Source organism: Hypomesus nipponensis, chromosome 20 (assembly GCF_054491055.1).
Source record: "Hypomesus nipponensis isolate SF chromosome 20, ASM5449105v1, whole genome shotgun sequence".
Lineage (NCBI taxonomy): Eukaryota > Metazoa > Chordata > Actinopteri > Osmeriformes > Osmeridae > Hypomesus > Hypomesus nipponensis.
In genome coordinates this window covers 10,154,744-10,181,672 of record NC_140380.1, presented here as the reverse complement: position 1 = coordinate 10,181,672, position 26,929 = coordinate 10,154,744, and the positions used below count along the sequence as shown (strand labels likewise).

Sequence of the window (26,929 nt, the reverse complement as noted above, 5' to 3'; positions counted from 1 at the left end):
TAAGTATTAAAACAGGATGTAGGGCCAATTGTCATACTGACGCTTACCTGGGATCCATGGGGAAGGGAGGGGGGGCATTGCGGATATGGAGTGTGTCCGAGTTACTCTGGTTTCAGGTTGAATCCAGCTAGATCATCCACCAGTGTGACATATTTGCAGTCCTCAGTACAACCTGTTACCTTGACAACGTAATTTTATCATTCAAGCCCATTGCTACTTTCTCCCACAGTGGGAATCAAATGTGCTTCAGTACCGCAAGATGAAACTGAGAATATTGCAGCCTTTTCTGAGATGTCTCACAAAGCAAAACCTAATTATTGTTTCATACCTAACTAATACAAAATAATTGTAAATAAATTAACAAAGGCTTGGTTACAGGAGGCTTCAAAGTTCCCTCACCAGAGACGCCCTTGAATGAACAGGCAAAGCACAGACGACCTTGGCTATCATTTTCGATGGCTGCGGCTGTAGAATTAAATAAATGTTGCAGGCAGTCCGTTAATACTGTGGTGTTTTGCCAGCTATTTGCTAGCATCACACATGGTGAACCCATCTGCTGTTTAGTGTTTTCTGTTACCACTACATGAAAATCAATGCAACAACTTACATCTTAATTATATGCACCATTGATTTATGGGATTAGACTGGAGTGCTATTTTATTTGTTACTGCAGTTAGGCCTACTGAATGTGACAGAAAACTGTCTCATAAGTTAGCATATTTAATACAAGAGGTTCTTAATGAAACTGCTGATCATACTGCATGTTTCCTGAGGTAAAACGTTTTTCTTCTTTCTACAGGATAGGCCCACTTGTGTGGGTTTCATGATCCTTATTCTCGTTCAAGGTGAGAAACGTTGCATGACCTTGTACTACAGATAGTATGAAAATGTATAATGGTGTAGGAGGAATGGTTGTTCGCTGCACCTATCACGGACGTCAGTATTGAGAAAAAGATTGTGTGATCATTCTAGAAATAAGATAAGATCTAGAGATAAGATTCTTTAGAGCTTCAGAATGTCACTTATTGTATAACGTTCAACAACGCCATACAACTCAAACTCTAACAATGAATAGACAGCACTCTTATCTCACACATAGTAAGCAAGACTGAAATAACGTAATTACGAGAGTATTATGCTATCCATTGTTCAAGAATCCAGTTCTCTGTTTAGAAAAATTAGCTTTTGTTGTCAGTTGAACACGGGCCTTGTCAAAACGTCTAAAATGAGACAGAGCCCGAAATGGTGGGTAATAAAAGAACAGCAGACAAGTGATGCTAAAATGAACATTTATAATGACTCTGTTGCTGTTGCCGTCGCAAAAATAATCTTTAAAAAACAATTCAATATATTAACACTGAAATGCTGACTTTACTGGTAGTCCACGAGTCATAAAACACAACTCACTGATTTTTTTTTTACAAACACAATACTACAGTTACATTAAATACTCATTACTCTTAAATCTATTCATGAATGATGTTCAGATAAACTGATAATAATCATAAAAAAAACATTGAACAAAAACGACACTTTTAAATCCTTTCATTCCCGCTCCATAGTTTGCTGTTGTCATTCATCAACAGTGTATCGTTAAAAAAGTGTTTGTGATGTTTTACTGAGGATAACAGCAAAGGGACTGGCAGCATAACAATAGTGGAATATGAGGTTAGATATCAAACATTTGAGTATTTAGGGAGGACATTGGACAGGAAATATTCTAGTGTTCTAACAGTGCTTCCGTTTGTAGGCTGGTTGCCTTTTGGCGCAGCAAGGATTTCATTTGGCACTTGTCACTGAAGGACGATGAGACAACTGTCTGCTACCTTATTTGATTGGGAGAATTCTGCTCCGACAGGTTTCCAAATGATTACGTTACAAGGTAGAAAACCCTTAAGGGTAAGTCGCAGACTGTAAACTTTTATTTGGCGTTCCCCAAGTTTGACACTAGAGGCAATACAAGAGGTTATGGACAAATGTTTCTAATCAATAAAATCAGTATAGGTTAACCTATTACATATGCTGTCAGTCCATTTTTGTTGAGATGAAAAACAGAGGTTAACAAAAAATAATAATACTAAAAACAAAAAACGTCAAAAACAATATTCACAGACGTGGGCAAGGTTTTCTCATGCTTATTTTAGTCTACATTTTTGTTAGCTTTCCGACCCTGCGAGATAGTCCAGTTGACGTGGAAGAACATAACATAAAATTAAATTGATACAGTTGGAAGTCTCAGCAACGTTTGGCGCAAAACAATTGTGACGCGAGACAGCCAAACACGGACATGAGTTCTTGAGGGTGGACAAGGTTCACGTGAAGGTCACGAGGTAAGACAACAAATGGCCTCATGGCTAGTTGATGGAAAAAAAGAAGAAATCTTGTATTGTTCCCTCACTATTCAGAGGAAAAATATCATCTTTATCCATTCCAAGGGTGAATAGAATGACAGGTGCCTAACACAACGGCACACAAAGTGATTTTATGTAGGCTGAAAAAGATGCAGAGTTGAGTAGAAGAGGTAATTGATGGGGCAAGTACTCTTAGCCAGTTAGCACAGTTTAACACCAGTCCTGACCCCAACCTTTGGGGTCTAATTAATGTCCAGATTGCATTTGGAGAAATAAAACATGTTTCGTTAATGTTTTAGTTTGGCACTCAGTAGCAAAGCAGTTGTGGGGGTATTAAGAACATTTATGAGGGTTAGTAATAAATGATGCAACAGAAGTAAAAACAAACAAACATGCAATGCAGTTTTTGCCAACTCTACAGGGTTTTATGAACAGGCTGGTCTGATTGGTTGGTGGAGGGGTGTGTGACACAAGTTCTCCAAATCGTTGCTGGTGCTGTATTTGCCTTAATTCTGAGGAGTGAAATCAACAGGACCTTGGGAGCTGGACTCTCTAATGTTAGAAACCATAGGCTCTCTGACAGCAGAGATACACTATGTGACACGAACAGTGTTTCCAAGCCTAAAGTTGTTCATTAATTAAATTAAAAACATTACGGTTGTGGGTACTTGGTGGTGACAGCATGGAACATGACTTAAGTGTCATGTCATATATATTGTGTGTTTTTAGCTGTGTTGAATCCTAGTTTCTCCTGTTTGCTTTAGGCAGGACTCTCATCTGAACAGCCTCTATGTAAAAATAAGTCTAAAATAAAATAAAGTTTTAATCTGGTCTCCCTCTGTGTCTCTTGCAGCTGTATGCATTCCAGAGGAACTCAATCAAAGTGATTGACACAAACCTCTGCCTATGGGAATGTGAAGGCGGGGCTTAGGAGTGGGGGAACAGGTGATCCTTATACAGTCAGATCTCACACACAAATCTTTGCCATCATTCACAAAAGAGCCAAAGACTTTGGGAGAAAGAGGGGAAAGAAGGAAACAAAATAAAATAACAGCAAAGAATAACAAAAGAAAACGTCTAAGAAGTAAACATGGTTTGCTTTGTTCAATTTCTAACATTAGGAGATGGTGTTTGTAAAACGTTATGACCCATTGATCAGTAAAGTGCATTTATGCAACACCACACAAACAGGATAATGTTGACAGCGAAATTGGAGGTTACTGAAACATCTGGGGTCATGAGAATGGCCGTGTTTGGCCTACCTGACTAAAGCTGAATTTTGTTATAAAAAAAAATGTTAACTCTACATGTAGTTGACATTCCAGCCCTGAATTCATCTTAAAAGATTGATTAACATTCAACAGAAAAAAAATGAATAAATGGGAGTACATTCATAGATTAGATCTGGGCTTTCAAGTTGTGGTATAAAAAATCTTTAAAAAATATTCCTTATAGGTCTTGTGAGGTTCAAATCTTGATCTTAAAAAAAAAGAAAAATCCATACCTGGTACTCAATGAAGTGAAACACAAAGAGCCAATGCATTGAATAACATTTTCACGTATGCGCGTTTTCACATTTCGTAAATGTTCCTCACTGTATCTCAAAAAACGACTATTTTGTCTGTGAGCGTGTTAAGAGTTATGGAATCTGTCGATGAACATTTGATCTGTGATGTGAAATCTTAGGGCCAACATGACAATAATGGACTCCTTCCCAACCCTTAACAAGAAAAAACTTTTTAAACATGAGGTGAGTAAACTTAAATGCTCTACGACTGACTGCATGCAACGCTATGTCTTTGAATGTTGCGAGATACATCTCGCTATTTTGTTTTTATTTTTTTTTCCTCCATAATTCACTTTGATACCATGCAATAGAAGACGTGCAAAAAGATAACATCTAACTCCACGAAACACATTTTTTTGATCGTTAATGGCTATGTTATGAATGCTTATAACATGTTATGCTTTAGTCCATGCTGGCCTATAGAGAGACAGTGATAACACATCAGTGCTTAAGCCACAGGTCAAACGAACACACAAGGGCATGGAGTGGAAAACAGTTAGGATCCATAAAAATCACAATCTTCAATCTCTTACTCTATGTAGCTATCAGGTAGAACAATGCACAAAAGAGTTCTTTGTCCTTTGTTTTCTTAAGTATTGTATTTGATTATCTTATCTGACTTAAAAGACATTGTTCAATTGGCACTTGATCAGCACTTCTAAACAAGTTATGGATATCTAACATTTGATCGCACATCTACAATTTCAGAAGCTGCAGAAGAGTCTATTTTGGCACAGGTTGTACTATGAAGTCTATTATTACTTTTACTATCTTATCAGTACTGTATAGTATTCTATACACCTCGCTTAATGCTCCTGACTTTGAGAGCATGTTTCTAATCAACAAACCAGACATCTTTTCAACTAAAATATTTTGTATATTTTACTTATCAAATAGCAGCATTTTCATAACTTACAAAAAGTACATGTAAACCTATTCATTCAAAATCTTAGTAATTTCAAAGGTTCATATACAGACATAACAAAAACACAAAACAGGACAACATGCAACTATATTGCTTCCAATATTCTTTACATTTTCTTACTGTCAAACGAAATCGTCAATAACAGAAATATGGACGCCACCTTGTCGATGATGAGTCATCGTGATGCACAAACAAATCGCAAAGCTAATCTTAATTGGGCTTAGTTGGCACTCTCGTCATCCACACAAATATAACATAGTTCACACTGTATCAACAACGCTGGACTGCATTTGGACTACAAACTAGAATAGCTACAATAAAGTACATATAGATCATGTAACATGACATATTCCACAGTTATGAATTCTAGTCATTTTTCAGATAAGAGGATATGCATAAAGGATGTAATTGTTTCAGCTTGAGGTCACAAACGAGTTTCCACCTTCTCTCTCACTTCTCCTATCTTGCTCTATTTTGTTCAGAACCCAACCGGACAGATAAGCTCAGTTTGTTCCACCAACAGGCTCATTCATCCAAGATTCACCCTCTAATTTCGTTTTCTAGAAGGAAAAAAAAAAACTACCTCCCACTTAAAAGCCAGACTTCACAACTGAAGCCTTTTTTCTAAATTCTGCTTGTTATTCTTATAGGGGGAATTTGATACCGTATTTTGAACTAATGTTGCTGGTTGCGTCTGGTGGGTGTCAGTTTGGAGCTATGTAGTGCTATCTGTGCGGTATAGCCTCGTGAACTCAACAGGCTGTGAAAACATTTGCATACCCTTATGACCTATAGTGCATAACTCCCATCAATCACTTCGGCACATCCTGCAACCCAAGACATCGTCACCCATGAGCAGACTAGACAAAAGGAGGGGATATCAGAGCAGTGGGGGGCAGGGCAACGAGGAGAGGAGGACGATTCCAAGAGAGCTGAAAATACGACTTATGAAGAAGATCAAACTTTTGGAGAAAGTTTTAAGGGCAGAATGGACGGAGAGAAAGAGGAGTTGGCACAAAGAACGTAACAGACACCCCTAGAGGGATCTGTTTGCATCGATAAATTCAACTTGACTTGTGCTTGTATCTTAAATCAGGGCAAATGTTGGGGCTTTAAGTGGTTGGTTTACCCCCAACAGGTGAAGTTATGCTTCCGTGAGACCAAATCTTTGTTTTGTTTATCTAGGCTATATAAACTGTGTTTATTTTCAGAAATAATGTGAACAGGCGGTGTACAAAGAGTAGTCAGGGAAATGTGTTTGCTGGTGCAATGCCATGCAGAGTTTAAACAAGTCAACTCGATAAGAGAGGTAAAAGTCAATTCTGTAGCAAACGTGGCTTGACTACATTAATGACTTTTCAATATGCGCTGGCAACCTTCACAGCCCTATATTTCGAAATCTGATTATAAAGCTCTGGTTGAAGACTCGTGTCTAAATGCTTTCAAAACGCAAACATGAATCAGAATAGGATTCGACAGAGCAGGGAACGTGATAGGAATAAAACCGGGTTAAAAATGTGTCCGGCTGCTTACGGACAAGCAGAACAGACTTCCAATAGTTCTAGTAGGCTATAGTATCTCAATGATGCGCATCGTTAGTAGGCCTATAATAAACAAAAAATAAATCATCACAAGACATCTCCAGTATGAATGCTTTTGTGTGGAGATACACCTGCTCTCTCGACCGGTTTGCTCTAAAACATGCTACGCATGTGTGCCGGCTTCACATGCCCATTTCTTGTCAAGATATGTAAAATAGTGTACTGTACAATATTGACACTTGGCTCTAGGGACAGCCGCACATTAAGGTGCTTCTCCATCACGTCTCACAGTGCGGTCTTGAGAGACCCAGTGTTTTCGGGATGAAAACCATGAATAGCAGCACGCAAATTAGCTAGGGTAATCTCCGCAAGTACTACGGGAGACTGTTCTACGCAATCACCCTCATTGCCGTTTGCCAAACACTCATCCTTATGTGATGACAATACATGTGGTAGCCTATAGTTTATGCTGCCTTCTTCCACTGGAGTTATCAAGCTTGTTTGCCGTTGAAGAAAGGAAGGCTGGACTGACCCAAGTGTAGAAATAGGTCGTTTCCATTTAAAATAGGACTCTAATTGAGACGAATGTTTCACAGAAAACTGTTGTGTTTCACAGAAATAAAAAAGAGCCTGAATCTCCGAACTAGAAATCTGACTCAAACCAACTCTTTTTTATGAGTGCCTGTTGACTATCTGCAAGAACCTTGAATGTGAAACCACAATCATGTTCTTTATCACAGATATGGGTTCACACAGCTTTTATTAACGTATCTACTTTGTGGAGCCTCGTTCCCTTGGGAACTCTCGCGGTAAGATGTTGCTTCAATGGAAAAAAGGTAGGCCACCTCAAGCTGGGTAAAATGCTGTCTTGCCTCTCGGTTTTTGACACATGGTCTGTTGGGATTTAGCACGTCGCTCTGTATGCCTTGAGGCTTAATATCAACTGACAAACTGAAAAAACGGGGTCCATTCATTGAGGAAATGATGAGACACTGGTTTGGATCAGTGACTTTTTAGGTGTCTACAAAGGCTGGAAAAGCCCTGTGCCACGGCAAACGAGAGAACGGTGTTACTGCAAATAAACGAGACCAACCTGCATGTCGTTGTCAACATGTCAAGCCCTAAGGCTGAGCTAGATCTCGTAAAAACCTCTACTGACAGGACTATCACTTAATGTGTTTTTACAATCAAGGAGGGAGTGAGGAACAGTCTCCAAAGCAATCTTAATTTATCTGTTGAATGATACAAGAGATACAGAGCTATCTTTTGTAGCTGTTATCCTTAGCACCGAAATGGGGGGTGTCCAACGACTAGAAGTTTTGGGTGTTGTTTGTGTGTGTATGCTAAACATGTCTGTGGTGTGTGTGTGTGTGTGTGTGTGTGTGTGGGAGGGGTTGTCTGTGAGAAGTTATGCTTGATGTCGTGTGCATGTTAATGTGTACATTCCTGTGTCTCCTCTAAACTCTCTTGTTATATTCGACCCCTGAACTATACTCGCATACAGTAGCTAACTGTGCAGTTCTGACTGGGTTTGAATGATACATTTCTTTCACTGCAACTCAGTGTTTGATCCTGGTAAATACAAAAAGAACAATAATACTGTGTTTACATTCAGATCAACCTGAATTCACAGGTTTAAATAATCTACTGGTGTTTAAATGAGACCATATCAATAAATAAAAACAATAACCAAATTATTATTTTTCCTCAATCGCGATATGAGCAATTCTTTAGACGTTACGTCAAACTATAGAATTTCTGCTAAGAAATCAACATCTAGATTGCTCCAACCAAGGCCTAAACTGGCCTCAGGTGCTCATTATTGAACCTCTCCCATGTAAACAATGGCTTCTGCATCGTGTACAGCGAGCGAGGTGAGCGCTAAAGGAAAAAGGCACGAGCACCAGTTCTTCTGGAACCCGACGCTCTCGACTCTGGCGGTAGCCGACATCCGCGAAGCGAAGAAGACAACCGACAAAGGAAAAGAAGAGAAACTGAAAACGAAGGAAACCGATGAGCAGACCCAGCAGAGAGGTTTTGAAAGAGGGTGAAATCGCGTGGCGTCACCCTCCCTAGATCTGCAGCGTGGCAGTGGACCAGTTCAGCTTTACTCTGATCACCCGTCATCAAAAAGGACTCGACACAACTTTTTAAAAAACACCAGGACTTCAGTCCCTAAAAACACATTCACATTATCACACACACTTATCTTGATATTTCTCATCCAGGCCCTCTTCTTTGAGATCCTCTCTTTTTAATACTGAAATATTGAACGGATATTTGGACATTTCCTCTTCTTTTTTTTTTTTTCTTCTTATTTTGAACTCCGTGACCCTCTTGATTCCCTTCTCTTTCTCTGTCTCCATCCCTCTCTTTTCTTTCCTCTTCTGTCGTAGATTTTTTTTTTTTTACCCCACCTTCTGTGGGTTGGTGGCACGCACACCCTGCTCATACGTGATTCGCTGGCTGATGAGATACTGGGCTGCTTGCGTCGCCGCGGGCGACCCCGTTATGGTAACTTTACGGTTCCGTGTGCCGGGGATGAACTCTCCCTTTTTGGAGATCTGGATGCGTGCGCCCGTGAGCTCCTGGTACTCAACCAGTGTCTTCCCGCCCTTCCCCAAGATGGCCCCCACCAGATTCTCCGGCACGGCGATCTCCACCACGTCCTTGGCCCCATCCGCCAGCTTCTCGGTGGCCAGCAGGGACGACGCCATCAGGGGAGAGGAGGCGTTCAGGTAGCCGTTGGAAGCCCCCGTGGCGGCGGCCAGCGAGCCCAGGGAGAACCCTCCCAGCCCGGCCGCGGGGTGCCCGCCGCCGCCGGACGCGTCGCTGGCGTAGGAGGCCAGGAGGTTAGCGGCGGCGGCGGCGGCGGGGTTGGCGCTAGCCGCCACGGCGGCCAGGACCCCGGAGGCGGCGGCCGGATTGAGGCCGAGCCCCAGTGTGTTGGTGTTGTAGCCGTAGCTGGCCAGCGTGTTGAGGGCGGACGTGATGGCCAGCAGGTCGTTGCCGGAGAAGCCGGACATGGCGGCGGGGAAGGCGCCCATCCCCGCGAGGCCGGCCTGGCCCAGGAGGCTGGAGGCCGTGGCGGCGGCCGCGGCGGCCGCGTTGGGCATCACCTCGGCAGAGTTGGCGTACGGGGAGCCGGTGGGGTTGGAGTTGGCCACGGGGCCCGAGATGTTGGAGTAGGAGATGTTGAGGCAGCTGCTGCTCTGTGGGTCCTCCTGGATCTTCTGCACGATGATCTCCACCGCCTTGCGGTTCTGCTCGGGTTCCCCGCTGATGGTGACCACGCGCTCCTGCAGGTTGATGCCCTCGGGCTTCTGGGACAGCTGCACCCAGGCGCCGCTCTGCTCCATCACCGCCTTCACCGTGGCCCCGCCCTTACCGATGATCAGGCCCGCCGTGCTGTTGGGAACGATCAGCTTGGCCTGGGGAGAGAGAGAGGGGGGAGGAGGAGAGAGAGTGAATGACACAGAGCAAGAGAGAGAGAGAGAGGGGGGGGGGGAGGAGAGAGAGTGAATGACACAGAGCAATAGAGAGAGAGAGAGAGGGGGGGGGAGGAGAGAGAGTGAATGACACAGAGCAATAGAGAGAGAGAGAGAGAGAGAGGGGGGGGGGGAGAGAGAGTGAATGACACAGAGCAATAGAGAGAGGGGGGAGAGAGAGAGTGAATGACACAGAGCAAGAGAGAGAGAGAGAGAGAGGGAGGGAGACAGGGAGAGAGACAGAGAGAGAGAAAGAGAGAGAGGGAAAGAGTGAGCAAGAAAGAGAGAGGGAGAGACAGAGAGAGGGAGAGAGAGAAAGCGAGAGAGGGGGGGGAGAGTGAATGACACAGAGCAAGAGAGAGAGAGAGAGAGATATAGAGAGTGAGAGGGAGGGAGGAAGAGAGACTGGGAGAGGGAAAAAGAGAGAGAGAGGGAGGGAGACAGGGAGAGAGAGAGATCTCTCACTGACTCATCTGACTTCCCTAGCCACACTCTTTACTCTGAACTCAGCGGTTTGTTAATCCGGGGGTTTAAAGTGCAGCTGCTGCCCAGCGTTGTCTGACTGTGGAGGGCAGCGGGGTAAAAAATAACCCCCTGCCCTCACACTTTAGTAACCCTGCCAGGACCCAGGCAGTGGGTCAGACCTGCAGAAAGACCAGCCTCTGTTGGACAAGGCGTGCAGGTGGTGGCGTGACCGTGGTTCAACGACTCCACCCACCACCGCTGGCCATACCAGCCTGAGATGTGCCCTTCGTACAAAGTCGTGAGATGAAGGGTGTGTCGGTGTGGTGGGAGGGTGGAGGAGTTGACCGGGCCGCCTCACCTGTTTGACGCGGTCGGGGTTGACGGTGGTCTGTGGTTGCATGATGCTGACCGGTTCAGTCTTCTGGGCGCTCTGAGGCATCTCGCGGACTTTCTCTGCGATGAAGTTGTGGACGCCATTGAGAGCTTCGACTGTACCCTGTATCAGACACACCCGCTCTGTGGTTCCTATACAGGAGGGGGTGGAGAGACAGAATTACAACTAATGACAAGGGGTGGAACAATATATCGTGGAACAATATATATCGCAATACAAAATTTGTACGATATTTATCGTAAAGTTATGGCAATATTTTTACAATACGACGTCTGTTTGATGCTATTGGTTGAGCTACCAGCATGCGACCTACTCTGCACCTGTGTCATGTGTGCATTCGCTGCATTCACAGAAATCGCTTGAACTGAGTTTACTAAGTTGTATGTACAACAAAGAAAATTATTGAAAATGTTTCATGTTTTGGAAATAAATCTGATTTTCAGTTTAATTTAAAATGTTGTTCAAAATATGGTGATACATGTTGAATCCTGAGCTGAGTGTATGGTTACACCCCTGCTAATGACATCTTTCTCAATTTGTCATGATCCTGAAACGCAACATAGAAAGTGTAATAAAACAATTACATAATGAAAAGTAAATGTAATTGTATAGTTAGTCGTGCAAGGTTTCATTTAACACCTGCTAAGGGTGAAAAAATGTAAAGATTTATCAGGTTTGATGACAAAATGTCTTTATTTTTAGCCCCCACCCCCCCATCAACAATAGCTCTGTGGAGGAGAAGAAAAAGCTACTTCAGTGACAAACCGCTAGCGGACAAAAGATTCCACTTTAATGATGTAACTCTTTCACAGCTCTGGAATTCTGGGATTGGCCGCGCTCAGCTTGTCTCCACCACCCCGGTCTCCCTCCCCCTCCCCTGCCATAGACCTCCAAAGAGCCTCTTTCTCTCTTCAAGGCTGCCTTTATGCCCCCCAATAGTCCACCGCCACCCTTGTTGGCCCTACCGGAATTCCGTTGCCATGGTTAAGGAGTCGCGCCGTGGAAACAGGTGATGCAACAGCGCGCCCATTCTACAGCCTGCAGGCTTCTCTTTGACGCTCTCTCTCTCTCTCTCTCTCTCTCTCTCTCTCTCTCTCTTTCTCTCTCTCCTCTTTATCCTTACTCCCCTTGGCTTGCTCTCTCCCTCTCTCTCACACACACACACACACACACACACACTCAATCCCACTGACGTATTTCACATTCCATGTCAAGCCGGGAACAAGCGCTCAAAAGTCAAAATAACAAACAATATCACAGTGAGCAACAATCCCATTCAATCCCTCAACCCAATGGAACCAAAATTCTATCTAACAAAGTGGCACATGGATCATTTTCCGTTGGCAGAGTCAGTCGTCGTACCCCAACTCTGGGGAGTTCTCTTCTAACAGAAAGACCAGCTGGCCAAACCTCTTCTTCTGGTTCTGGGCAACATCACTCGGGTCCTGCCCGGACCCAATCATGTTCCAAGCCTTTATAATGTCATTCCATCTCCTCTTACCGGATTGGGTGACACACATCTGTCCTATGAGCACCTGTCCACGTTCAGGAAACGTCCATCAGAGTTATCAAAACACTCGGGCCCTTCTACTGGATGGGCTCCAAGGAGAGCATTATCAGAAAAGGGATTGAGTTTCTCGTTCGCTTCCAAATCTGTGACCCTTCGATACTGGACATTTCCAAGGCTGGATATTCAAGCGTACTGGGTGACATTTTGACCGGGTGCTGTCAGCTGTGCTATGTGCAAATGCAACTCAATATACCAGCGTACATACTCGCACAGCCTAAACACAAGCATTGCTAACTCTATTGGAGAAGCAAGTTCTTCTACATGCAGTGAAACCCAACATCCAGACTGACACCGAAATACTGTTAGAACTATGCACTTCTGATCCATGATCTATTTGCTTTGAAAGTGCTACATTCGTACATTTCTTTCGATAAAAGCATCTGCTGGATGTATACAATCTAAATGTGGATTAAATCTGGATAAGAGCGTCTGTTAAATGACTTAATGTAAATATAAACACACACTAGTTTATACACTGAAGAGAGCATGACGAGTTTCTGTCCCGTTGCCAAAATAACCCGTTTTGTAGCAAACACTAAGCACTTTGAAGCGTTGCGATGCATCGAGGCACAGACCGCAATAAAAAAGAGGTTCCGTAGAGATGATTTGGGCGGGGTGAACTTCCCTCCAGATCTCCAGGAGTACTAGACTGCATTATTATGCTGTGGGATCTGATATGTGAGCTTAATAAAACATAGCATAACAGTGTCTTTAATCTTAGAGGTGGGGTTTTGGCACACTAGTCTCTCTCTCCCCGTGGAGAAGGAAGAGAAGTGGTAGTTCTGGGGTCCTATGGCTCCTTTCCAAAGCCTTAGCCTGCACTTCTGTAACTGCGCTGGGCCGTAAAGTGCTAACGGCCACACTATCTGCTTCTTCGACTACTAAAAACCGTCCTCATCAAAGCGCTTCATTGACGTTGCTTGGCTTGACGTGACCTTCCTTCGACGGAGGCCCCCCAGTTCTCTCTGTCTCTCCCCCGAAATTGAACGGTGTCGTTTTGCAGGGTGAGGTCACACGTTGTGCTTTCCAGATAATCGGAAACATCGGGCCTCATACTTGGATGACATCATTACTATTTTATCTGTCCGCTCAGAACAGTCAAGAACATTTATATGCTGGCTTGGCTCTCTGCTGGAAGAGGAGGAGCTTGGTGCTTCCTGGAGTTTGTTGAGCTGGGAGTGTGTGTGTGTACATGTGTGTATCAGCTTAGTTTAGGGGGAGGCAGTTGACTGTGTGTGTGTGCACGTACAGTATGAATGCATGAGTGCGTACGAGGGGGGGGGGGGGTGTTGCTCCAGATCCTCTCATGTAACAGAAAGTGGGTTGGGGCCTGAGTGTTACTAAGCAAACAGGAAAACAACACTCTGGAGGGTCGGCCTGACCCTATGTCGTCTCACTCAGCATTTACTATCAGGAACTAGCACTGTCAGAGTAGCACAGGGAGGGGGAGGGGGGAGAGAGAGAAGGAGGGAGAGAGAGAAGGAGAGAGAGAGAGAGAGAGAGAGAGGGAGGGTGTGAGAGAAGGAGGGAGAGAGAGAGAGAGAGAGAGGTAGGGAGAGGGTGAACAACAGATAAAGAGAAAGAGGGAGAGAACAAGAGAGAGAACAAGAGAGAGCGAGAAGGAGAGTGTGAGAGACAGAGAATAAGCGAAAGAGAGAGAGAGAGGGTGAGGGAGAAAGGGTGAGGGAGAGAGAGGAAGAGAGGGTGAGGGAGATAGAGGAAGAGAGGGTGAGGGAGATAGAGAGACAGAAAGAAACTTGGTGTGTTTGGAAGCAGCCTGAGTGCAGCTGGGCCAGGGTCACGTCCAGAGAGATTCAAATGGGCTATTTCTGTGCCCCCACCCTCCCCCTCCCCCCCCTCTGTCCTGGTCCACTCACACACGACCGTGCCTCATCCACACTCTTCCCTATCAGCGCTCATCCATCTCTACCCCCCCTCAGTGTGAGGCGTAGAGATCCCATGAAGGCCTTCTTCCCATTCACACTGGGCCTGTCTTACCCTGATGGATGGGAAGACTGGAGGTGGGTGGAATCTTCCAAGCAGAGCTCACCGAAGCTGAATGGAGGGGGGGGGGGTCTGTGGGGGGGGGTGGGGGGGAATGTGTGTGTGTGTGTGTGTGTGTGGAGGGATGAACTGCATGTGCACGGAATTAGCATGACATGTTGCCACAAGTCTCCGATAAGAGAGGTGAGGAGGGAGAGCCAGAAGAGGAACAAACGAACGTGCTGGAGCACAAAGAGCCACGCCTTGTCCCCCCAACACTCCAGTCTCTCCCCAACACTCCAGTCTCCCCCCAACACTCCAGTCTCTCCCCAACACTCCAGTCTCTCCCCCAACACTCCAGTCTCTCCCCAACACTCCAGTCTCCCCCCAACACTCCAGTCTCTCCCCAACACTCCAGTCTCTCCCCCAACACTCCAGTCTCTCCCCCAACACTCCAGTCTCTCCCCCAAACACTCCAGTCTCTCCCCAACACTCCAGTCTCCCCCCAACACTCCAGTCTCTCCCCCAACACTCCAGTCTCTCCCCCCAACACTCCAGTCTCTCCCCAACACTCCAGTCTCTCCCCCCAACACTCCAGTCTCTCCCCAACACTCCAGTCTCTCCCCAACACTCCAGTCTCTCCCCCCAACACTCCAGTCTCTCCCCCCAACACTCCAGTCTCTCCCCAACACTCCAGTCTCTCCCCCCAACACTCCAGTCTCTCCCCCAACACTCCAGTCTCTCCCCCCAACACTCCAGTCTCTCCCCCAACACTCCAGTCTCCCCCCAACACTCCAGTCTCTCCCCCCAACACTCCAGTCTCTCCCCAACACTCCAGTCTCCCCCCAACACTCCAGTCTCTCCCCCCAACACTCCAGTCTCTCCCCAACACTCCAGTCTCCCCCCAACACTCCAGTCTCTCCCCCCAACACTCCAGTCTCTCCCCCAACACTCCAGTCTCTCCCCCCAACACTCCAGTCTCTCCCCAACACTCCAGTCTCCCCCCAACACTCCAGTCTCTCCCCCCAACACTCCAGTTTCTCCCCCCAACACTCCAGTCTCTCCCCCCAACACTCCAGTTTCTCCCCCCAACACTCCAGTCTCTCCCCAACACTCCAGTCTCCCCCCAACACTCCAGTCTCTCCCCCCAACACTCCAGTCTCTCCCCCAACACTCCAGTCTCTCCCCCCAACACTCCAGTCTCTCCCCCCAACACTCCAGTCTCTCCCCCAACACTCCAGTCTCTCCCCAACACTCCAGTCTCCCCCCAACACTCCAGTCTCTCCCCCCAACACTCCAGTTTCTCCCCCCAACACTCCAGTCTCTCCCCCAACACTCCAGTCTCTCCCCCCAACACTCCAGTCTCTCCTCAACACTCCAGTCTCTCCCCAACACTCCAGTCTCTCCCCAACACTCCAGTCTCTCCCCCCAACACTCCAGTCTCTCCCCCAACACTCCAGTCTCCCCCCAACACTCCAGTCTCTCCCCCCAACACTCCAGTCTCTCCCCCAACACTCCAGTCTCTCCCCAACACTCCAGTCTCCCCCCAACACTCCAGTCTCTCCCCCCAACACTCCAGTCTCTCCCCCCAACACTCCAGTCTCTCCCCCAACACTCCAGTCTCTCCCCCCAACACTCCAGTCTCTCCTCAACACTCCAGTCTCTCCCCAACACTCCAGTCTCTCCCCCCAACACTCCAGTCTCTCCCCAACACTCCAGTCTCTCCCCCAACACTCCAGTCTCTCTCCCCAACACTCCAGTCTCTCCCCAACACTCCAGTCTCTCCCCCCAACACTCCAGTCTCTCCCCCAACACTCCAGTCTCTCCCCAACACTCCAGTCTCCCCCCAACACTCCAGTCTCTCCCCCCAACACTCCAGTCTCTCTCCCCAACACTCCAGTCTCCCCCCAACACTCCAGTCTCCCCCCAACACTCCAGTCTCTCCCCAACACTCCAGTCTCCCCCCAACACTCCAGTCTCTCCCCCAACACTCCAGTCTCTCCCCCCAACACTCCAGTCTCTCCCCAACACTCCAGTCTCCCCCCAACACTCCAGTCTCTCCTCAACACTCCAGTCTCTCCCCCAACACTCCAGTCTCTCCTCAACACTCCAGTCTCTCCCCCAACACTCCAGTCTCCCCCCAACACTCCAGTCTCTCCCCCAACACTCCAGTCTCTCCCCCCAACACTCCAGTCTCTCCCCCAACACTCCAGTCTCTCCCCAACACTCCAGTCTCTCCCCAACACTCCAGTCTCTCCCCAACACTCCAGTCTCTCATCCACTCAGGCTGACGAACACCCTGTTATTCTCAGAGAGGTCTGAGGAGAAATTATACGATGCGTTGAATTAAAATCCATCAACACCGTGTCACGGATTAAAAATAACTATCAACGTTTGGTTTTCTCTGTTCCATTTCTCACCGGGGATAACAGGTGCGGGGTTCAGTGTGCAGCTGCAGAGAAGGACTGATGTCTGGGTCCCCAGTGTTCATAGGAGCTGCGGTTCTGCTGACCTCCCCGAAAATGTAGTTCTACCTCATAGTGCCCTGTTGTAGTTTCATTTTACTTTCAGGGAAGATGAGGGGAGGGGGGGGCGCATACTTTAACACCGTCCAATCAGATCCCTGCCAGGAGCACCCTCTCCCTGAACTCTATCAGTCAGTCATCAGTGTAATGAAAGGGGGAGGGGCAGAGCAGGTGGTGGCCTATCAACACATCAATGACCCGAGCACAGAGAAGGAAGAAGGACATTGCAGCACAGAGAGGCTCAACTGTCCCCAACTGTCCCCAACTGTCGCCCCCCCTGAAGACAAGTTCTCACTGGTTCTCTAGCTCCGCAGATTCTGAATCAAGAAGAATCCTAGCAGAGATTCTGTGCATGTAGCTTGGGAGGAGGGGAGGAAGAAAGATCTGCTTCTTTTAGTCCTGTTTGTTGCCAGAGTTCTGTGGGCCAAGGCCCAGTCTGAGAATCATTCATCATGCTTCATTCTTGTTTTAAAACGTCTGGCCCACGTCTGAGCTGTTTCAGCAGCAACTAAGGAAGCCTCACTTCAAAATTCCCGGATCGGCACGTTTCATCTAACATTAGGGGACACACCTTCCTTCCTTGTCAGAATCTAGGATGGTATTCAGAGGCTAAATTGAGTCCAAGAGAGCCACCTTCCTCTCTATAATCGTCAGTTTAATTCATTGCTCGAGGCGGAAGAATTAACTCAAAGCGTATATTAAAAGCCTGTTAATAGTATCTGTCCCAGTCCCAGTCCCTGTGAGTAACCTCTGAGAGTGTGTCGTGTTCTTAGGGCTGGCTCTGGTCATTTGCCTCTTGACGATGATAAACTGATGGTGGAGCTGAGTTGCTTAACAAAGCGGGATCGTTTGGTTCTGTCGGTTATCACAGCCGACATCTGGACCCAATCAAGGGAGGGCTGCGGCACACCTGTTCTCCTTCAGATGGGACCAGGCTCCTCCGAGGCATGAAGGACAAAACAGTGTCATTTCTTTGACTCGCTGTTATCGGGGGACGAAATGCTTCCTCATCCGGGGGGGGGGAGAAGGGGGAGGGAGGCCTCCAGAGGGCCGTGACCTCCATCAGGAAGGGGTCACTTGCGAACATGAGCGACCCCCCACACACACACCATCTATGTTATAACCATGTTTAGCGTGATCAGGGCCATTAGACACATGCCCCCCCTCCCTCCCTACCTCCCTCCCTCCCTCCCCCCCTCCCCACCTCCCCCCCCCCCCCCCCCTCCCTCCCTCCCTCCCTCCCTCCCTCCCTCCCTCCCTCCCTCCCTCCCTCCCTCCCTCCCTCCCTCCCTCCCTCCCTCCCTCCCTCCCTACCTCCCACCTTCCCTCCCTCCTTTTTTTCCCCCTCCCCCTTCTGCCCCCCCCCCCCCCCCCCAGAAACTGCACTCTCCATCTTGAGGTAAAATGGCAGCCAGACAGCTAAAGGAGGAAATTGATTAAATGCAGTTCTTGCATTGTACCAGAATGAAGAATGATTGTTCTTCTGGGGGAACACAGACACATAAATTGGATGGGCTCCATGCCTAGAGTTCAGCCAAACAGGAAGAGGAAGAACTGGTAGGTCTGAGTGGAGCTTCTGGAGTCGATACGAGATATGGAATCTTCACACAGCCTGCTAAGCTCCCCGGCTCTGGGTGAAGCCATCAAGACAGAACCGGTTTGGCTCTTAAGTTGGGGCAATCCAACTGCAGGAAAAGATGGGGTCTGTTCCACTCACTCGCACGACACACACACACACACACACACTCGATAACGTTGTTGTCTGACGTCCACACAGCGTCCTGCCCTCACGGCGTCGTGACCTCCTGCCCGTCTTATCAGTGTGAGCCTCAACACGACACACAGCTTCGCCCGGGCGTTCTTACCTGGGTAGAAGTCTTTGGATTTGGACAGCTTGATGGTGGCGCCTGTTTCTTTCTGCAGCTGTACAATGGTCTGGCCGCCCTTGCCAATTATAGAGCCGGCCGCATAGCTAGGGATCAGCACCTTCAGAAAGTACTCGCCCTCCTCTGGGGAGAGAGAGAGACACACAGAAGGAGAGAGAAGGGGTCAGAGCTTGTAAAGAAGCCCCCACATGTCATTTACACCCCCAGCAGACACAGTAAAACAAATCTAGGGAGTCAGGTAGCTGAGCGGTTAGGGAATCAAGCTAGTAATCAGAAGGTTGCCGGTTCGATTCCCGCCCGTGCAAAATTGACGTTGTGTCCTTGGGCAAGGCACTTCACCCTACTTGCCTCAGGGAGAATGTCCCTGTACTTACTGTAAGTCGCTCTGGATAAGAGCGTCTGCTAAATGACTACATGTAAATGTAAATCTGGGTCGGTTGCAAATATCCGGTACTCTCATGCGTTTGACTGAGTTGCGTTTGATTTGTGCTACGGGTCGGCCCCTCGAGGGCACAGGGCAACGTTAAACAAGCGGCCTTTCGAGTTTTTGTGAGGGATTTTTCTGTCATGAATGGACCCTTGTCTGCAGTGTAACAGGCTAACACGTCTGCACTCGCTGCAACACGTTCCTTCAACGTCGTTGAAGGATTCATGAAATATAGGGAACATCCAGGAACATGTACAAGCCTTCACTCGGATTAGAAGCTACATGCTTTCCTGTTACGTCCCTCCAGTTCCGGAGGATAGTCTAGAGAGGGCTTTTACGTTTGTGTGTGTGTGATTCTTGAGTTAAAGGGGTCCCACATTTTCATTAGAGATCGGTGACACGTTTTGCGTTCCGTCCCAGATTTCCTGCGGAGGGAAAAATGCTGGCCTCCTTTCTCGTTCGCAGAGATCTAATTTTAACTGTATCTCTTTCGGAACCCTCTGACGGAACATCACAGTGAAGGTTTTTGAAGTGAGCCAGGTGCTGCCTTCACGATCGATCCTGAAACCCCACAGACACCTGCGCCACAGGAGCGCCGTGGGCCGACAGCGTGACGGAAGAAGCAAAGTCGCTCGCAGGCGCCTATGTACGGACAACACGTAAAAACAGTCATATGGTTGCAGTCTATTAAACCTAACATGGGGGGATCCTGGGTGCCAGAGGGGGATCGACGAGAGCATATGCGACTCAAATCCCTCAGATTTGTTTTCGACGTGGCGTCTGCCAAGACAGAAACCGTCTCCTCTATTTCAGATTCGGGGCATCGCTGGCTTCGCAGAGCCTCTCGCCCGTGCGTGACTGACAGCGCCGCGTCCTCAGACGATCGGCAAAAGACCTAGAAGGCCAGTCACTGCTCTCAACAGACAGCTCCCCCTCGATGCGTAGGGGCTAATCAAGGCTTCATCGCCTCTGAGGAGAGCAGTGTCCTAACAAGGTCCTACAGAGTGACATGGCTAATCCAGACAGAACCAATCAACCCGCTGTGGGTTTGGACCCGGTCCTAATTATGAAGAGTGCCTCCCTGAGTGAGCCACTTAAGGCATCACTAATCAACACAGACAACGAACATTCATGATCAGATAAGGGGGTTAAAAAAACTAAACACGTAACGTTTCGTAATATCGGTTCAGGCTGTGCAGGGTTGGCTAAGAGTCTGCAGTGAGGGTTGGTTTTTTATTCGTTTTTTTTCTTCCCCCCTCTGTCGACCTTACACATTCCTTCTACATCCGTGTTCCTATAGAATGATGTCACTCCGAGATCGCTCCAGCAGGCTCACTGGCAGAGAGGGTGACGTCACTCTGTTTAAGCTCCAACACCGAGGGACGTGCTCGTGTCAGGACTGGATCAAAACCCGTAACCGAAACGCATACTATGGCAGCCAGCAGCCCCGACCAAAATAGAAAGAAACAAAAGACCTCATTTTGTTTCTTCAAATTGGGTGCAAACAAACGCCACAGGGTCTGTGGGTGTGTGGCACGCTCACGCTCGCTCCCCTGCAGAGGGGCTGGAGGGGTACACAGATGTATGGGGTCTCGTCTCAAGGCGACAGGAAGGATAGATGAAGGTCCACAACACTTCCACCTCCCTGACTGCGTCTTAGCCTGACTGACTGACCCCCTGTAATGTGCTCATTAGATCCACATCATAACGAACACGGGCACTGTGACATCGAGGGATTTCACAGGCAGTCGACACGTCAGTTCTGCTCAGGGCTCCATTAGTATGCCTGTCATGTCACACTCGGATATTCACTGTCGGGGCTTAAATAAGACGGTGTGGCGGGTACGACATGTTACTACGGTGAGGTAACCGTTCCTCAGATTTCGGGTCGTTCCCGACGTCTCGCGGTCCCGCCAGTCCAGAGGACGGTGGCGGTTGGAAGACGCATTCCGCTCGATGTGTCATTGTGACACGCGAACGTTTGTCATCTTCGACTGAAATGTTACGTCAACAGGAGAACACAGTCAATGTGATTGTTGTAAACAATACTAAATTATAACAATGACTCCCAAAGAGGAATTTGGCCTCCATAACCCAGCTAACACCTATTCTAATGCCGTCAGACCCTTACTCAAACCGAGGTCCCTTCCCCTCCCCTATTCAAGACGCGAATGGCAGTAAGTGACCTTGGTGGAAAAGTAAGGACCGTGGTTACGGCTCAGACATTGTGTTCAATGGGACTCTTTTCTCCACAGTCAGAGAGTCGAAACACAGCCCCCGTCTGAACAAAAGAAACTGTGGAGTCTCGGAGCACCAGTTTGCCGGTGGACGTAAACCTCCCTCTCTACCCTACATTTCTCCAATCCAGAGGAAGCTCAGCAGGAGAGCAAGCCTCTGAGATTCCCCTCCTCTGGCCTCGGAGCACAGTTCCGCTGTCATTAGTCAATAATTAATTCCCTCCTAGTGTCTGAAATCACAGTAACAGGTTTTAATGGCGTCATGTGGTAGAGTAAACATGACAATCTGTTGCTGCAATCCGCCAGGGAACAGGGGAAAACAGCGAGCACATTGGGGGAGCCAAGACACTCGGAAGGGGGGGGTGTAAGTTCAACCCTCCCCCCCACTACCACCACCACCACCACCACCACCACCACCGCCACCCCAATCTTACACTGACACTTACAGAGACAAACCTGTTTAGTGGAGTCACTCAAGGGGGGTGGGTTAGGAGGAAATGCCTTGTGACCATCCCCCCCCCCCCCTCCTCCTCCTCCTTCTCCTCCTCAGTAGCCCTCAGAATACCCACTCTGCATTTCAATACACCAACCTGCTACTGACAGGGGCGAGGACGGCGGAACAAAATTGGCATTAATGAGCCCATGAGATTCACGGCGTACGAAATGCCCCACAAAAAGAGTTGCACACACGACGACGTATTCAACAAGTCAGACACACACCGAAAAAAATAAATACAAAAGAGAGAGGGAGAGTTTTTTTTTTTTTTAAAGGATCTTACCCATTCTGAGATCTGCTGGTTCGAATCCTCAGTCAGATCTCCATCAACGCCAGGGCGCAATCTCAAAAGGGTACCTTAACGTTACGCTAGGCATAGGTGCAATGGTGGCGTTGAGGAATGCGACCAACCAACCGATTTCGCCGAGGTCTAGATACCTCAGTGCGAGGGAGAGAGCAGCATTCACCACAGCATCCAAGCCATCTCTGCAGCTGGCCCGAGCCTCAATTGTCTGAGAAAATGCTAATGCGTACGCTCAGTGTTTTCAGAGAAAGACGCCACGCATTGTTCGAGCCCGCACCGGTTTGAAGGGGGGGGTCTTCCCTGCTGCCGCATCACCCTTCTCACTGCTCTCATCCATATTCATCGAGTGGCCGTCTGTCTGCAGTGGCGTAGCTGACTGACACCTCGCCCGGCCAATCAGCAACCTCCGCCCCCCACCGCGTCATGCCCCCACACCCCAATGCCTGTCCTTACTGCCCGCCCCCCCAACCTCCGCCTCCCTCCCCCATCTCCCCCAAAAATTGAATTTTTCCCTCTCCCACACCACCTCTTTTGACGCAGCTCTATAAAGAATAGCGGGACCGATTCACGCATCTTTTTTGTGTTTTTTTTTTTTAAGCGTAAAAGGACGGGGACGGAACGAGGGGGTTGTGTGTGTGTTCTGAGCGTGCAGGGTGACCTTGAGTGGCGGCTGCAGAGGTGTGTGTGTGTGTGTGGACGCCGCGAGTGGATGATGAACGAGGTGGAGGAGGAGGGCTCGTGGAGCCTGCTATACGCTGCTCCCCCCCCCCCCCCCACCCTGCCCTCTTACCTTCTCTCTTCAACTCCGCCCCCCACACCCCTCCCCTCGCACCGCCATGTTGGAGAGGGGTGTGGGGGAGGGCGGTTGGAGGAGCGGGGGTGGTGGGGTTGAGGGGCTCATCAACCACTGCAAATGGCAGTGCCGCAGAATGGTGGAGGGGGGGGGCGAGGAAGCCAATCACTACGCCTGTAAATCTTCTATAGAGAGCGCTATCTTACGTGCGCATGCTTGTGTGAGCGCGCACGTGTGTGTGTGTGTGTGTCAGTGCGTGCTGGTGTGTATTTAGACGAGTGGGGTTTGGCTTCAGTCAATAGTAATTTCCAAGGAGCATCTAGCATCCCATGTCCTGATTTTAATAGGTGCTTTCATTATCTAGAGGGATTTCCAGTCTTTGAAGCTCAGCACAAACAGCAGTATTTACAGGTGCGCACATCCGTATCTGGGGGAATGTGTTGCAGTAAATTGCAGCCATAAACCAATCACATTCATTGTCTTGCCTAGACTCACTGGTGAACATAGGCATTGTTTCCCTGTTGGCCTCTCTCTCTTTTTCTATCTCTCTTCATCTCTCTCCCCCCCACCCTCTCTCTCTCTCTCTTCTCTATCTCTGTCTATGTCTCTTACCCAGCCACCTGGTTCATTCACAGTCCACACACGTCACATAGCTCTGCAAGGGCACCTGTGTCCTTCTCACCAAAACCCCCACCAGCTCACATTCCTGTGCCAAGGTTTCCATTAGTAACATTAGCATATCACAGCTAATCCTTCTGATACATGGGTTTAGATCCAGCACGCTAGCCAGTAACAGACCACGGGACATGGGCTAATTACACATAGTTTTGCATGAAGCAACAAGCAAAATATACGTTTGTGTTCAGCAGAGAAGGTGTACATCGGATTCAGAGAAGAGCCGGGTGCATTTGTTTCGACTGACTGTGATGTGCGGGTGATTCTCAGACGTGATGTGAACGAGCCCGTGTGCGAGAACGGCCTCTCTTTCTCTCTCCTCTTTGTTATGGTAACAGACCGTCATGTTATTGATCAGGACGGACGATGTGATCGATATCAGACGCGGTCAGGAGGTGTGCGTTCCAACCCGTTGTCGAAGATCATCAAATCATTTTCCTCCATCACCACATAAGATACTTTTACGGATATCGAGTGCTGCACATCGAAAGGATACGGCTAATAAAATTAGGTGGGTGATGGTATTAAACCCAGCTTAATGGAAGAAATCTTGCTTCCTCAGTTTATTGTAGTAAGAATGTTCCGGCATTCCGTCAACTCTATAGGGTGAACATTCCGCTACTCTGTGTGACATCACACCGACAATCTCACCCCTGTCACGCAAACACAAGTCTCGCACCTCATCAATGGTGCGAATGTGACATAAACCGACTCATGTTTTGCTACTCGGTGTTTGCCTATTAGATGTTTCTACTGAGGAGCGCAGGGCTCCGAGACCAAACCAGGGCCAGCGATGAAGGGTTAAGAGTCCAAACCAGGGCCAGTGATGAAGGGTTAAGAGTCCAAACCAGGGCCAGTGATGAAGAGTTAAGAGTCCAAACCAGGGCCAGTGATGAAGGGTTAAGAGTCCAAACCAGGGCCAGTGATGAAGGGTTAAGAGTCCAAACCAGGGCCAGTGATGAAGGGTTAAGAGTCCAAACCAGGGCCAGTGATGAAGAGTTAAGAGTCCAAACCAGGGCCAGTGATGAAGGGTTAAGAGTCCAAACCAGGGCCAGTGATGAAGAGTTAAGAGTCCAAACCAGGGCCAGTGATGAAGGGCTCAGAGAACGAGGGGGCGTCCGTACCCCAGACCCTCATGCTGTCCCACAGCTACAGGACTGAGTCATTAGCGACAGCATCCTCTATGGTGCATCTTACTAATGAAACATGCTGAGGAACATTAGTGCTTGAAGAAGACAAGCGTGTGTGTGTGTGTGTGTGTGGTGTAGCATCTGGGCGTCAGGCAAATACGTGTGTGTGTGTGTGTTGCTGTCACTGTTTTGCAGTGCCGTTTACACAGGAAATCCAAATGACATTGTTTGCGTTTGGGTGTAGGTTAAGGCAGGGAGTTTGGGTTGAAGAGACAGTTGATGTTATGGAGATGTCGTTGTCTTTCTCAACATCTCCTCATGGATAATGACAGCGGTAATTCGTCCAACCACAACACAAAACACACAAACAAGCCCATGCTGTCACAGTTATGAGAATTCAGATGTCTACAATCAAAGAAAGGGAGTGTAACTCCTTGTAACAACAGAACACCTTTTCACAAACAACCCCTTGCGGAATTGAACAGGATTCAAGCTGGAGACATAAGCCTTTCCTTAAGTGTCATTCTACCGCATTATTTATGGTACTATCAGCAATATTGTATTTTAGAGCGTATTCTAGGAAAGTAATGATGCCCACAAGGCCATTTTTGTGTTATTATATTATATTATTCAGGCTCTTAAACAGCTGCAACATTGCATGTTATAGTACACCCTTATGATGCCAAGAATGACCAAATTTGTGGTGAAAACCCATTAAAAATCCTTTCTATGTTGTGTGACTTCTGTCGAATCTTTTAAAACCCAATTGAAGACTGCTATTCAAGGCTTTTAGTTGGTCTAGGTTTTTTTATGGTTGTTTGTTATGTTTTCTATTTACCATTTTCTTGTATCTTAATGCCGAGTTCTATATTGCATTTTGCTGTGAAGCACTTGGTGATTTTTATCTGTGAGAAGTGCTATACAAATAAACTTTTCTTACTTACTAAAAAGAATAAGGAGTTGGTTTATGACCAAGGGATCAACAATTTATCGTTTTCCTTGGCAGTATATATATATATATATGGCCTAACTATTATCAGAATTGTAATTGCTACACCATCGATGTGCGTAGCTTGACGGCGACATCCGTGTTTTCCTCTCCATGCAGAACATGCATGCAGGATGTCCAGATGTGCACGTGCAGGGTTACTGGGTTCGGAACTGACATTGTTGAACTGACAGTGTCTTGACTCGGAGGAAAGTGCTATTTGTTTTCGTTTACAGTGTTGTAACTTGTAATGTAGGTCAAGTAGGCCTATGTAGAGATGTGCAGAGTCAGACCAGTATAGTCCTAGATCATTCTGTTGGTTCTGAGTAAAGGATGATTCTGACATTTTGAACGCGATAGCTTGTCGAACACACTGATTATTCTCCCCAAACGACATGATCCATTCAATACGGCCGTTAAGAGATCTTTTCAAGAAAGAAAATATTGCTGGGAAATGTTTGGAAATGTTTATAGGCTGATGACAAGTTTATGTATATTCACATCATCAACAAGGCCCTGTGACATGAGGCACTGTTTGACTAATGCGCATGAGACAGTCCTGATAAGACACCGATGGACAAGCGGATTGATTGAGATTTCTCTTACCTCCAACGTTGGTGCGCTTGGTACAACAGGCCTCTTCGGCTGGAGTTTCCAGTGGCCGTTTTCGAGAGTCGGGGAGATCCGTATCCATGTGTGGCTGTTGACTGTGATGGTGAGGAATCGAGAATACATCGTTTTGTTCAACTGCTCCACCGGCCATCATCATTTTCAGACCTGACCAGTTAGTCGCCTATTAAATATGCGTTATTCCACGGCGCGCTTTTCACCACATCACAGCGACTACGAGTTCTCTCGAAATTGTCAAGTTTTTCTTCTTATTTTTTTGCCTTGAAACGTCTTTACCTTCTCTCTTCACCGGCACAAAGATGACTCGAAACAGTGCATTCGGCTTGTCTTGTTCACGACTCGACTGGTGCCTTACGGAGCGTCACAGAAAGCTAAATATAAAAACCCACTGAGAGAAATGCATTCATTAACGCGCTCCTGACACTTCAAAAGCTGTTCGTTCTGGTAATTGTTCTCAGGCGAGCCTATTCATGCGCAATCCCTGTTTGTCTTTCATAGAATAATGCAGTGAGTGCGTCTGTGGTAACACGATGAACTATTCAAAAGGTAAACAT

General features: G+C 47.6%; 1 protein-coding gene across 1 annotated transcript; it reads right to left on the bottom strand.

Moving 5' to 3' along the window:
• Positions 1 to 1,309: 1,309 nt before the first annotated feature.
• LOC146246371 (RNA-binding protein Nova-1-like) lies at positions 1,310 to 26,749 on the bottom strand. The gene is made up of 4 exons (XM_084684254.1): positions 26,352 to 26,749; positions 18,675 to 18,818; positions 10,696 to 10,862; positions 1,310 to 9,815 (listed from the first exon to the last, which is right to left on the bottom strand). Exons 1-4 carry the CDS (start codon positions 26,512 to 26,514, stop codon positions 8,793 to 8,795), a joined length of 1,497 nt encoding a protein of 498 aa, XP_084540380.1. The 5' UTR covers positions 26,515 to 26,749; the 3' UTR covers positions 1,310 to 8,792.
• Positions 26,750 to 26,929: the final 180 nt, after the last annotated feature.

Coding starts and splice junctions, on each gene's coding strand:
- LOC146246371 (XM_084684254.1), bottom strand. CDS start 26,514: ATGATGATGGCCGGTGGAGCAGTTGAACAAAACGATGTATTCTCGATT. Junction 18,819..26,351: donor CAAGCGCACCAACGTTGGAG/GTAAGAGAAATC, acceptor CTCTCTCCCCAG/AGGAGGGCGAGTACTTTCTG. Junction 10,863..18,674: donor ATCCAAAGACTTCTACCCAG/GTAAGAACGCCC, acceptor CCTCCTGTATAG/GAACCACAGAGCGGGTGTGT.